The following is a 12,847-nucleotide window of genomic DNA, read 5'->3' on the forward strand; positions in this document are numbered from 1 at the left end:
GAAGAAGTCTCCGCAGTGTGATATGATACTGTGAGGGTAAGTCAGTTCTTTAGATTGAATCTCAAAATTAGATAAAATGTAAGCTGAAGCCGAAGCTGAAGCCGAAGAAATTTCCCTGCGTCCAGACTGCGACTGACATGCGAGGATACACGCTACTGTACTCGAGTAACGACCGGCCCCACCTGCACCTAAACCCGGTCATGGGAGTGAAGTGGTACCATTTGTCTTTATTCCTGGAAAGTGCGAAGAGCGTTGTAGATTCTCTCCTTGACCAATAAGAAACCATTTACTCTCTTAGTCTACGGATGATTCCGAAACAGATGGTTGACAGCTGCGGGGTACAGTAATCGTGTGGTGGGGCAATGGAAGTCGACAACACATCATTTAAAGGTGAAGGAATCCTCATGCAGATATGTAAAGTCGGATGGCCAATCGAGATAAGTTACCAGCCAATTTAATGTCTGCGGGTGCAGGGTTATGTTCCCTTACTTCGTACTATACAAGTCCCTCCTCCACTCCGTCCCGTCCCTTGTTCTATATTGTGTATCTATGCTACATGGTTCTTAACCGCATAGTGGCGCGTTCCTAGGTACCTTTGCAATCCCTTCTGCTTCTTCCGTGCCGCACCTCTACTTCCACTGCCATGCCATGCCACTTGCAATCGATTAATTACCTCTCACTTCAACCCAAAACCTTTAGTCAAGAATCAAGATGGCCATGCCAGCCCCCAATGACCTTCAAGCTCTGCTCGCTGACCTCACCAGTGCCGTCCAAGGCTACTCGACTTCGCCAGATCTCAATGGCTACATGTCGCGGATCAATATTATTGAAAAGGCAAAGCAGATCACGCAGTCGCTGATTCCAGCTGAACAATTGCCCTACTACCATGGACTTCACGTTGGTCGTCCTGGCGTGCGAGAAACGCGTGCAATGTATTGACTTATTGCCATCTCTAGATGGCTGAATCGGTCGCTATTAGGACTTTTATTAAATTAAAGGTTCTTGAAGCTATCCCCGAGACTGGCTCGATTTCTCTGCAAGAGCTTTCAAGAGCGACTGGTGCACAAGATTCACTGTTAGGTACAGTGAATATCTTTCGTTTTTGTATTTCATAACGTGGGGTCTGTATAAAGCAGATGTAAATTGTAAGTGGTATGAAGCATATAACTAACAAATTGAAATAGAACGAATGGGTCGTATTCTGGGTGAGCTTCCCCATGTCTCGTGAAACCTGGCGTCCAGGATAAGTAGCTTCTGACCTCCCCTTGAATTTCCAGTCGCGGTAGGATTTCTGAACCAAACCCGCGACAATGGTGGTGATTATATGCACACCAAGTACTCGCTTGGCTATATCACATCTCGACCAGGCCCAGGTCAATTATTCCTCGCCATGTAAGACAATATCTTCCTCTCTTCCAGCACTCAGCACACCTCCTTACCTATACACTGGCAGGTACGATGAGTGGTTTAAGAACATGTACAACTTTGACGACTACCTCGTAGCCCGCAACCAACTATCTTCAGCCCACGAGCCTGATGACCCGCTCAACAACCCTTACACATGGAGTCACAAGCAAGATGGGACTCCAGTCTGGGCAATCATGGCTCAGGACCCCGAGAAAATCCAGACGTTTCAAGTCGGCATGTCCGGATTGGATGTTGCCATCCCGGTAACTGGACACTTTGATTTCAACCTTCTGAAAAGCACGCCTGCAGACGTCGAGAAAGGAATTACGGAGTTGGTGGATGTTGGAGGTGGCGTCGGTGTTTGTTTGAAGCAGATTACGGATGCTTATCCGGCTTTAGACAAGACGAAATGTGTATTGCAAGAACGAAAGGATGTCATTGAGATGGCCGAGGCAAATAACGAGGTCCCGGAAGACTTTGTCAAAATGGAACACGACTTTCGGACGGAACAGCCCATCAAAGGTTCAAAGTTTCCCTTCATACACCAAGCATCGAGAGTGAGCTGACAGAAAGTCTCTTTCTGCATAGGAGCAAAAGCATACTTTTTCCGTATGATCATGCACGATTACGCCGATCCAGTTTGCATCAATATACTCTCGCATATCTCCCGAGCCATGTCCCCAGACTCACGCGTTCTGGTCTGCGACATGGTTCTTCCACAGCGCGCCAACGAAGCAACTTTCGGAGCAGTCGTAATGGATCAAGCAGTGATGACTATGGGAGGAAAAGAGCGAACCGAGGCAGGATTCAAGCTGCTATTTGAGGGTGCTGGGATAGAGTTGGTTCAGGTATGGCGAGCGCCTGGAGTTCCAGGAGCTTGTGTCGAGGGAAGATTGAAGAGGTGAAACGTAAGCAGAACTGGGCTTTAGCGTAGTATTTTAAAACCTTGATAATCGAGGCTCCACAGGACTTGTTGTTTTATTTCGGGACAAGAATGCAGATATTCTTTCAAATCAATCCCTTTCATTTCGCTAGCTCTGCGTATGAACAGATCCCCTAGTTGAACAAGTTAGCCAAACTGGGGAATCTGATGAAGAATTTGAAAGCAAGCAAGTACCAAAAGCCGACGACTTGAAGCGCGAGAGACCTTGGGGTCGGTGCAAAAATGGCGTATATCTCCATGTATGCTACTCTGCTTAATAATAGCTCTGCTGTCCCAATGAAGACAATGTTGCTCACGTGATAACACCACAGATACAGTACGGAAAAAGAGGCTGCAACATTCACGACAAACGGTTCTAGTTCTTGAATTAAAAATTCATCGTCTATGCACTGCTAAATCAAACCAAAATGCCTCACCTTGCTCAAAACCTATAAACTCAACTCCAACTTCATAACCTCTTCAATCCCCCCCTTGATAGCACTAACCTTCACCTCATCCAAACTCTTCAACGGCCGTCTTGGGCGTCCCCCATAGCCATAATAACTCTGAATCGCGCTCTTGGTCCCTGCAATCGCCGCCTTGGTAAGCACCCAATCCCCCTTACTCAGCACCTTCTGCATCGCGAAGGCCTCCTCTTTCTTCCCCTTACTATACAGATCCCAGACCTTCACACACGTCTTTGGCATCACATTCGCGCCGCCTGCGATAATGCCACTCCCGCCACTGACCAACGTCTGCGCAGTGAAGTCACACATCCCACCAAACGCCATGTAGCCCGAGCCTTCAGCAAACGGCGTTTTGGCATCCGTGGCCAGCGCAACGCGGGTCAGCTTTCCCGTGTTGCCGCACGTGAACTTCGTGCCGATGATATTGGGGTGTTTCGCCAGGCGGATGAGCAAATCTGAGTCCATGTCGATGCCGGCTACGGCACCGGGGTAGTTGTATAGGATAATGGGTAAGCTGGCGCCGTCTGCTACGGCGATGAAGTAATTGTACACGGACTCTTCGTCCATCAGGCCGCGGAAATAGCTCGGCGGGAGTAAGAGCACGTATTCGCCGCCAGCCTGTCTACTCTCTTCAATCAGGGAAATGGTGCCGCGGACAGAGCCTTCGGTGGCACCGACGATGATGGGGACTTGGGTGAAGCCGGCAGAATCGAGGGCCTCGCGGGTCGCACGTGTTACGGCTGCTTTTTCGGACGAGGAGCAGTGCACTGCTTCGCCGTTGGAACCCATGGTTACGAGACCGACGAGACCGGCTTCTGCGAGACGGATGGCATGGCGTTTGATGGTGGGGATATCGAGATCTTCGGTGGTGGGGTCGAAGAATGTCATTGTTGGGGCGTAGATGCCTGGGAGGAGGGGCCGGCGTGTGCTCGTGTGGCCGTTGGAGCCATTAACCCCATTCAAGTCTGCCATCTTGGTTTTTGGTAGCGGAGAAGGGAAGAGATGGTGGGGTCTTTGGGTAATAGTATAGGAAAGGGAACGAGGTGGAGGGGGAGAAATCGAAAAAGACAAGCCGGGAACACGAGGAGGAATATGAGAAGAACTATATGGGACAAGTAAAGTATTAAAAGACTCTCTCAGCTATGAGAGGAATGTCCCGGAACCCGAAACTCAAGATCAACGTCGAATGACAAGCTCTAGTGGGGGGCACTGGCCGTATGATATTATTCCGAGAGACGCAGCGCAGTCTTATTTTTCTGGGGCCGCCACATCCACATATGAACAGAATTCTTAGCTCCTTGCCTACTTGGAAAGGTGGGAGAGTAGCGTGGCCGTAAAGAGGAGACTTCTACACGTTCAAATTTGATTTTCATAAAGCATGTATATCCATACGCTGAAGGAGGAAGTTGGGAAGGGTCAAATGCCCCTTCTAGCAGCATCTGCCGCTGACTTGTTGACTAAGTATCTTCTGTATATGTGTAGATGCAGGGCCAGCAGCATGAGGCATTGGATTGCAATATGCGTATAGAACGATTGGGGTTGCGCGATGAGGCTTTGTCTACGCGGAAAAGATTTTCCACCAATAGACGGGATCTGCTGGGGTGGGATGTCAATGCCAAAAGACGCTTTTTGGCTGGGGTTATACAGGGGTTGTTTAGCCCGTAGGCCTGTCAGTAGAATGCGGGGCACAGGCTGAACATGTGGAGAGTGGAGGGCTCATGATCAGCGCTCATGATCAGCAATGAGCTTCCGGTGGGTAATAAGAATGGCCGACTGTGGAACCAGAGGGTAAGATTAGGCTGAGCTGAATAATGGGAGCCATCTCTGTATATAGTCGTACAATTGTCTAACATCAACGCGACATTGTAGTGGAGGGTATCACGATAAGTGGATGGAGGGGTATGGAGGGGTAACAAAAAGCAAATACTTTCCTGTACGACTACAACACACTTCACAAATTCAGAATAATAAACAAAACAGTAAGTAGCCATAATCAACACAATCTCTATTCTTACACCTATCCAAAATTAATGATAAGGTACTTATAGCCACGCCAATAACATTCTATACACACCAGTCCCGGCGCCGGAATATCTACTGGCGAGTGATTCCGCTGCCCCTCAATTTCTCCTATTTCCCCGTCAGAGGCCGACTCCAGTTACATCAATAACAACATGCATGTCCAATATCTTTTGGAGCTTCCTCCACGCGTCCCCGAACATTCTCCCGTATTCTCAAATTATTTCGTCAACGACCGAAGTACAAGATTAAAAGGTTGAAGCAAAGTACCAGCTTTGAGACGATCAATTGCTTTCAAACCGCAAAGATGGCTTCAGACGCCCCATTGGAAGTCCTCATGGTAGGCACAGGGGAATACACCACAGGTTTCGTAGGAGGAGGAGCATCAGGATCCGACAAGAAAGTCGGCGTAGTCGGTCTCACCCTGTTTGATTTACGACGACGAGGAAAGGTAGGAAAACTCTCAATGGTAGGGACATCAGGACACAAGTTCCCCGCAGTCCGTACGTACCTCCCCTTTCTCCCCTCCATCCACTCCATACTCCTGCTCCCAATGCATGCTCCATTCTAACATAAACCCCAGGTGAACATCTCACCAAAAACATCACCAAAGTCTACAACAACCTCGACACGTCCTTCTCCTCCTACCCCTCCAACGACACCACCGACCCTAATGCCTACAAAGCCGCCATTGACGCCCTCCCCCCGGGCTCGGCCATAACGATCTTCACGCCCGACACCACGCACTACGCCATCGCACTATACGCCATCGAGCGGAAAATCCACGTCCTGATAACCAAACCGGCCGTCAAAACACTAGAGCACCACCTAGCCCTCCTCTCCGCCGCGCGCGAGCACGGCGTCTTCGTCTACATCGAGCACCACAAGCGCTACGACCCGGCATACGCGGACGCGCGGTACAAGGCGGGCGGCCTGGGCGATTTCAATTATTTCTATAGCTATATGAGCCAGCCGAAGAGCCAGCTGGAGACGTTCAAGGCGTGGGCGGGCGTCGATAGCGATATTTCGTACTATCTGAATAGTCACCATGTGGATGTGTGCGAGAGCATGGTGTCGAGTCAGGGCTTTGTGCCGGTGAAGGTCAGCGCAAGTGCGAGTATGGGGGTCGCGGTGGACTTGGGGTGTGATCCGAAGACGGAAGATACGATTAGTTTGCTGGTGCATTGGGTGAAGAAGGACGATACAAGTAAGAGGGCGACGGGCGTGTATACGGCGTCTTGGACGGCGCCGCAGAAGGCCGGCGTGCATAGTAATCAGTACTTTCATTACATGGCGTCCAAGGGGGAGATTAGGATTGATCAGGCCAAGAGGGGCTACGATGTTGCGGATGATGGGTTGGGGAATGGCTTGATGTGGTACAATCCCTTCTATATGAAGTATGCGCCTGACGAGGAGGGGAATTTTGCAGGACAGGGCGGGTACGGGTATGTGAGTTTCGAGAAGTTTATCGATGGGTGTAGACTTGTCAATAAGGAGGGCCCAAAAGCGCTGGAAACGTTGGACAAGAGAGGGCTGCCGACATTGGCGAATACGGTGTTAACTACTGCTATTCTTGAAGCGGGGAGGAGGGCCATTGATGAGGGTAGGGAAGTGGGGATCAAGGAGACGGAAGGAGGATGGGAATTGATTTAGGCTGTGCGATGAAGCATGAAGGTCAAAAATATTCGAGGATAATCAATAAATATGTTCTTTTACACATCTCTCAAAGTACCACCGTACCTAAGGTGCCTATGCTAAGGTATACTCCATACTCCGTGCAATGTCACTTGCAATAAAACAAAAAGAAATTTAAAAGCCGTACTTCATTCACTTCAGGTGACGAAAAAAAGAAAACCCCTCGGGATCACCCTCATGATCGTGCTCACGCGAAATGCAACAAAGCTCCCAAGTCCCCACTTCTATTTCCCTTTTCGGACGCTGTGCATGTTTTGTTGCATGTCGGGATTTGTGAACCGCCAAGGTGGTGGTTCCAACTTGCTGGGGAGTTGGGGAGGATTTAGGCGGATTGCAGTGGGGAGTTTGGGGGTTGGTTTGGGGGAGGTAGGGGAGTTGAGCGCTGTATTGTATGGAGTGCATCTCCGTATCGCGGGGGTTTCGGGTGCATTTCTCGAGTACGGGGTATGAATGGAGTAATTGGAATTTGTTTTTTGATTGATAGTTTATTAGAAGATGATTTACGCTATTTGATGTTCGAACTTTGCCTCCTTTTCCTCATCATAATCATCGCCTCCATCTCTTACCTATCCATCCTATCCCATGCCATCGCCCCCTCACAAATCAGCCTTAACCTCCTCCCCCTTAACCTCCCCAGTCTTCAACTCCGCCTCAATCGGCTTCTCCAAACTCTCCGGCTTGGTAGTACTAGCCCAGCGTCCCTTAACCTTGCCATCCTTGCCAATCAGCCACTTCTCAAAGTTCCACTTGACGCGCTTCAAGCCCAAGATGCCCGGCTTCTCCTCCTTGAGCCACTCGAAGAGCGGGTTGGCTTTGTCGCCGTTGACGTCTGTCTTGCCCAGGATGGGGAAGGAGACGCCGTAGTTGAGCTGGCAGAAGGATTGGATTTCTTCGTCAGAGCCAGGCTCTTGCCCGCCGAATTGGTTGCAGGGGAAGCCGAGGATTTCGAATTCGTCGCCTGTGTGATGCAGTGTCAGTGGAGTAGTTCGAGGGCGAGGAGGGACGACGGAATGGCGTTGGGTTGGGAGGAGGAGGGAGGAAGGAGGGAACGAACCATGTTTCTCCTTGACGGATTTATACAATTTCTCTAACCCCTCGTATTGGGGCGTGAAACCACATTTCGAGGCTGTGTTCACGATGAGGAGGACTTTGCCTTTGTAGTTTTCCAGTGGGACTGGTTGGCCTTTCTCTGTAGGGGTATTTGCGTTAGCGTGCGATGCAGACGATGATGATGATGGCGGGGTACAAAAGGTACGGGAGGTTCGGAAAATTGTGGTGGGATGATAACGACAATTGAAGTCATGGAGCCAAAAAATAAAAAATAAAAAATGAAAAAAACATAGGAAGACTAGAGGTGAGGCAATGTGGGGTATGCAAAAGGGGTACGAACTATCAAGCGGCTTGAAATCATAAACGCTGGTAGCAGAAGCCATGGTTCTTGTTCCAATGTTGTTGTATCTGGTGTTGTGGAATGATGCGCCTTTGAATGCAGTTGAGATGATACGTATACTAGAGAATTGTGTCTGGAAGATACTTCTAGGCAGAGCTTGCATGAATTGATCTTCTCACAAGTATCTGATTTGATGAAATGGAAACACGAGTAGTTGTAAGATGCAGATCTGATTTGTTTTATACTCGATCAATGGTTTCGAAGAATTTCAAAGCATCCATGTTCTAGGCCTCGGCATCTGCCGTGAGTGTGCTGTTCCAAGGATTGGCTATGCCGAGCCAAGCACTTGCTCGAATTGGATTGGATTCCTTATCGTAATCGGACGATGACGCAAGGAGGGGCGGCATAATTATTTATGCATCTACGGCGTAATTATGCCCCAAACTGGATATTCTCATCCAAGCTTTACTTATTTATAATCATCCCGCAGATGTACTTTACACGGCGCTCCTCACCTCAACAATGGCTTCAGAACCACGGAATATTGTAATCATTGGTACGGATTCCAAACTCTTGATCTATTGATCCCTACAAATTCATGTTTATGCCGGAGAGACGCTGATGATGAATAGGAGGAGGAATCATCGGGTGTACCAGCGCCTACTTCCTCACCCGCCACCCCGCCTTCAATCCCTCTCTCCACAGCATCACCATCCTCGAAGCCACATCCATCGCGTCCGGCGCCTCGGGCAAAGCAGGCGGTCTGCTAGCACTCTGGGCATATCCGGAATGTATCGTGCCTTTATCCTACCGACTGCACGCTGAACTTGCAAAGGAACACGATGGCGCGAAACGATGGGGGTATAGAGCTGTGCATTGTGGCTCCATAGATGCTAAGGGCAAGAAACTTGAAGGTGAGAATGGAGGAGAGACTGCTGAAGGAGAGGATGAATGGAAAAAGCTTCCTAAAACACATATCAAGCGGGGGAAAACTATAGGTGCTGAGATACCCGCGGAGTTGGACTGGTTCGATAGTTCTTCTATACACAGTTATAGGGAGATGGGAAACCCAAATACAACAGCACAAGTACACCCATTCCTCTTCACGACCTCCATGGCGGAGCTCGCCCAAGCTTCCGGAGCAAAAATTGTCTTCGGCTCTGTGACGGAAATCGATTATACAGGCCATGGTGTAAAAGGCGTGGTGTATAAGGACAAAGAAACAGAAGAAGCAAAAAGGCTAGACGCTACAGATGTAATACTAGCTGCAGGACCCTGGTCACGCAGTATCTTTCCAGATGCGCCAATCGATGCGCTACGCGCGCACAGCGTGGTTATCGAGGCGGATGTGAGTCCGTATGCAGTCTTTACTGAAATTGAACTGCCAAAAGACTTTACCGTACCTGGGCAGGGAAAGAAGAGGAAACATGGGAAGAGTGTCAATCCTGAGATGTATGCTAGACCTGATGGGACTGTTTATGCTTGTGGTATGTCCCTTTTCTTGTTCTTTTTTGGTTGGTGGTGGGATGCTAACAGTGAGGGATAGGCGAAGGCGATGAGCGCATCCCCCTCCCCGCCACCTCCGACCTTGTAGTCTGCGACGAATCTAGTTGCGACGACATATACGCTTACATATCCTCCATCTCCCCAACGCTCAAAGCCGGAAAAGTGCTTGCGAAACAAGCTTGCTACCTCCCTCTCGTTGCTAGTGGCGGTGGTCCTATTATCGGCGAAACAGGGATAAAGGGGCTGATACTAGCGAGCGGACATACGTGTTGGGGGATCCAGAACAGTTGTGCGACAGGCAAGCTGGTTAGTGAGTTTGTGTTCGAGGGCGCAGCGAAGAGTGCGGATATTGAGAGTTTGGATCCACGGAATGTTATGTAGATGGATGGGAGAAAATATTTAAGCTTCGGGCGAGGAGTTGGTTACGGAAGGTTACGATTGGATGAATCACATGATGAACGACGGCAATGGTAATGGCTTAACGTCTTGCACTCTTCTTAGTATCATGATCATCATAGTTATGATATTGACACAAAGATCCCCGTTGCTTGCCCTGCGTGCAGAACGCAAGAGATACGTGAGATGGCGGCTACGTAGCTGTAATTCAATATGCACACCACAGAACATCCAACGCTTCATTCGAGTTGAACCAATATGCACAAAACATGCATAAAACATACGAGTATTACTCCAGGGCTTATGGGTGCTGCTCGGCTTAGATACAATCCGGTTTGCCCAAGATGTCTTTTGTTCAGCCTCTAATTCCAATCGGATTAGAGTGCAGCTCGTGTTTATTAGGCATACACGATAATGGAATCTCTTAAAACGCAATATAGTTGACAAAGTTGCACTGTATTTCGGGTGCATCCATGTCCAGGTACAAGTAGCGCATCCGTACAGTATGCATCCCATCTGCCCCTCCCCTCCCCCCTTTCCACCACCCCGCATTTTAGCGAGACTCGCTCGATCGATGCCTTAACTCTAAGCCCGAGTTTCTAGGTATTACCGCCCAGCCCACCTCACCTTATAAGAGTGAAGGAATTGCATCCTCGATCAGGTAGGTAGGTAGTCAGTCAATTTGAACGAACCCCCGATTCGATTCCGAGAGCGAACTTTCCAACTACAGTACCTACACTTATCGGCTCGGATTCCAACTCCAACTCCTCTAACACGGTTGCCTATACCAGTACCCAATCCCCCAAGCTTAAGGTAAGTAGGTAGGGCTTATCCTTTCACGCGATGCGGCGAATGATTGAATCCTAGACCCAGACTCAAAACCAAAACCAATCCCAAATCCCAATCCCACGGGCCCACTACCTAGAGGCTTATTGTGGAAGCCTTGCTTATTATGTTAATACACTTGGGTGCCTTGATCCTCGCTACGAGCACGACCAATGGGGACGTATTATGTAATTGAGGTGGGATTTTAGATGATAAGTGAGGGATGAAGGAGAAGAACACGGATGAGTTGGTTTGAGTATCGGGAGGGAGAGAGAGAGTATACGAAGAGCGAAGATGGATAGCACGAGCACGAGCACACGGCACTACTTACTGGTGGTACCCAGGTAATCAGGCAAACTTAAAGTTACTGTACGATAAGCGAGTCCGAAGTCCGAGGTTGGTTGATCTCTGGCCTTTCGTAAGTACGGGAGCTGACTTGATTGGATTCCGACTCTACAGATTCGGACTTCATATAGATGGGTTCGTGTATAGTAGATACAAATGGGCGGATTCTTTAACATTAATGGGGAATATTTTATTGTCCATACTCCAATTCAAAGGATTGACACTTACTAGCTTTACAGAGCGAGCCAACGTGCACATAGGGCTCAAAGCTCGAGACTTGGACCCTGATCCGAAGGAAGCAATTTGGGTAAATGAATACCCTCGACCCGAACAATAGAGAGCTCGAGCTTGATCTTGGTTTTTGTTAAACTCGGACTCGCATAATCCTGTATAATCTAACTTACACTGCCTGGTTTATGAGGATGTGAAATCGCACGGCAATCCCTCGAGACACCTATGAAGCAACAACCTTCGGGATATTCGGAAACTTTCGATGAGTAAATGTCATGGTGGATGTCTAGAGAAGATAAATTGTTTTGGTATTCCCTTTATATGAGTCCTGTCATTGTTCCGTTTCAAAACTGCTTTCTTCGGCCGATTAAAGCATTCTTGAATATACTTTGCATTTGCAATACCCAATTACTTCATCTATACCTGTTTAGATTTATACTCTGTCGTTATTGGAATTAGGCACCAATCGCCAATCGCCAGTTTTCGTATAGTACATTACTCAAATCTTAGAGTAATATGTCTCAATACGCCGAGGTTCACAGGAAGACCGCTGGGCCAGGTGATGAACGACCAACCGCTTTGCAAATAATCAAAAATGAAGGCCTTGAAGGGCAAATGAAAGATAAAGTAAGCTTTGAAACTTCAAAGTCCATCTCCTACTAGAGACAGGACACTAAATGCTTCAGGTCTTCCTCATCACTGGATGTTCTTCAGGAATTGGACTCGAGACCGGAAGAGCGATTGCGGAGACTGGAGCTCGTGTCTTCCTCGCCGTCCGCTCACTCGAAAAAGGCCAAACAGCTTGCAAGTCTTTCCTCAAGCCAGGCCGTGTTGAGCTGCTCCTCATGGATACGAGTACGCTCTCTTCCGTGCGTACTGCCGTTGCCTCCTTCCTGGAAAAGTCCCCTACACTCAATGTTCTGATCTGTAACGCCGGCATCATGCTTGGTCGCAAGCGTGAAGAATCTATCGATGGTTTTGAGCTCCAGCTCGCAACCAACTACTTGGGCCATTTCCTGCTCTTCGACCTATTAAAGCGCGCCATGATCAAAGCGTCCACACCAGAGTTCAACTCACGACTTATCAATGTCTCAAGCGCGAGCCACCATTTTGGGGAGATCCACTTGGAGGATTTTAACCTCAGACAGGACGGGGCGTACGAGCCAAACAAAGCTTACGCCCAGAGTAAGCTCGCTCTAATCTACATGTCCAACTTTGTAGAACGGCATTATGGACCGCTGGGGCTCCATAGCCTAGCCTTGATGCCCGGTGGTGTCTGGACGAACCTACAACAACACTTGTCCCAGACGGCGAAAGAAGCCTTCTTTTCAAATTCGTTTGCGATGAACTGGATGAAGAGTCCTGAGCAGGGAGCGGCTACAAGCGTGCTAGCTGCTGTCTCGAGGGAGTGGGAAGGCCGAGGCGGCAAGTACTTGGAGAACTGCGCAGTTGCGACTTCAGAGCCGATGATTCCGGGTGTTCTAGGAGTCAAGATGTCTGCTTATGACAAACATCTAGACGAGCGGCTGTGGAGACTTACGCTTGAAACCTTGGGGCTTGAAAACGCGCCTATGGTATCGCAATTGCCTTTTTTCTTCTAAGCATATGCGTGCGTATAAGCAACTAAATAATAGAAACGTTCAA

The 12,847-nt window shown here is 48.8% G+C and overlaps 6 protein-coding genes across 6 annotated transcripts; 4 read left to right on the forward strand and 2 right to left on the reverse strand.

Moving 5' to 3' along the window:
* Positions 1-711: 711 nt before the first annotated feature.
* On the forward strand, positions 712-2,312 carry gsfC (O-methyltransferase; the record flags this gene model as incomplete). Its single annotated transcript, XM_031149200.1, has 6 exons — positions 712-897; positions 957-1,080; positions 1,185-1,205; positions 1,278-1,373; positions 1,420-1,929; positions 1,996-2,312. The coding sequence occupies 6 exons, from the start codon at positions 712-714 to the stop codon at positions 2,310-2,312; spliced, it is 1,254 nt and encodes a 417-aa protein (XP_031006003.1).
* A 466-nt stretch (positions 2,313-2,778) lies between these two features.
* lga1 (L-threo-3-deoxy-hexylosonate aldolase) lies at positions 2,779-3,768 on the reverse strand (the record flags this gene model as incomplete). The annotated part of the gene is made up of 1 exon (XM_031149201.1): positions 2,779-3,768. The coding sequence occupies one exon, from the start codon at positions 3,766-3,768 to the stop codon at positions 2,779-2,781; it is 990 nt and encodes a 329-aa protein (XP_031006002.1).
* A 1,354-nt stretch (positions 3,769-5,122) lies between these two features.
* ydgJ (putative oxidoreductase) lies at positions 5,123-6,468 on the forward strand (the record flags this gene model as incomplete). Its single annotated transcript, XM_031149202.1, has 2 exons — positions 5,123-5,318; positions 5,399-6,468. 2 exons carry the CDS (start codon positions 5,123-5,125, stop codon positions 6,466-6,468), a joined length of 1,266 nt encoding a protein of 421 aa, XP_031006035.1.
* Positions 6,469-7,106: 638 nt separating this feature from the next.
* On the reverse strand, positions 7,107-8,063 carry HYR1 (Glutathione peroxidase-like peroxiredoxin; the record flags this gene model as incomplete). The annotated part of the gene is made up of 3 exons (XM_031149203.1): positions 7,107-7,468; positions 7,565-7,699; positions 7,901-8,063. 3 exons carry the CDS (start codon positions 8,061-8,063, stop codon positions 7,107-7,109), a joined length of 660 nt encoding a protein of 219 aa, XP_031006036.1.
* A 359-nt stretch (positions 8,064-8,422) lies between these two features.
* LHYA1_G004242 (putative oxidoreductase) lies at positions 8,423-9,787 on the forward strand (the record flags this gene model as incomplete). Its single annotated transcript, XM_031149204.1, has 3 exons — positions 8,423-8,456; positions 8,533-9,387; positions 9,447-9,787. 3 exons carry the CDS (start codon positions 8,423-8,425, stop codon positions 9,785-9,787), a joined length of 1,230 nt encoding a protein of 409 aa, XP_031006033.1.
* A 1,926-nt stretch (positions 9,788-11,713) lies between these two features.
* RDH11_0 (Retinol dehydrogenase) lies at positions 11,714-12,804 on the forward strand (the record flags this gene model as incomplete). The annotated part of the gene is made up of 2 exons (XM_031149205.1): positions 11,714-11,830; positions 11,890-12,804. Coding segments are annotated over 2 exons (1,032 nt in total), but the record flags the coding sequence as incomplete, so codon positions are not given.
* Between the last annotated feature and the right edge of the window lie 43 nt (positions 12,805-12,847).

Source organism: Lachnellula hyalina (genome assembly GCF_007821495.1).
Source record: "Lachnellula hyalina strain CBS 185.66 chromosome Unknown contig00052, whole genome shotgun sequence".
In the NCBI taxonomy this organism is placed as follows: Eukaryota; Fungi; Ascomycota; class Leotiomycetes; order Helotiales; family Lachnaceae; genus Lachnellula; species Lachnellula hyalina.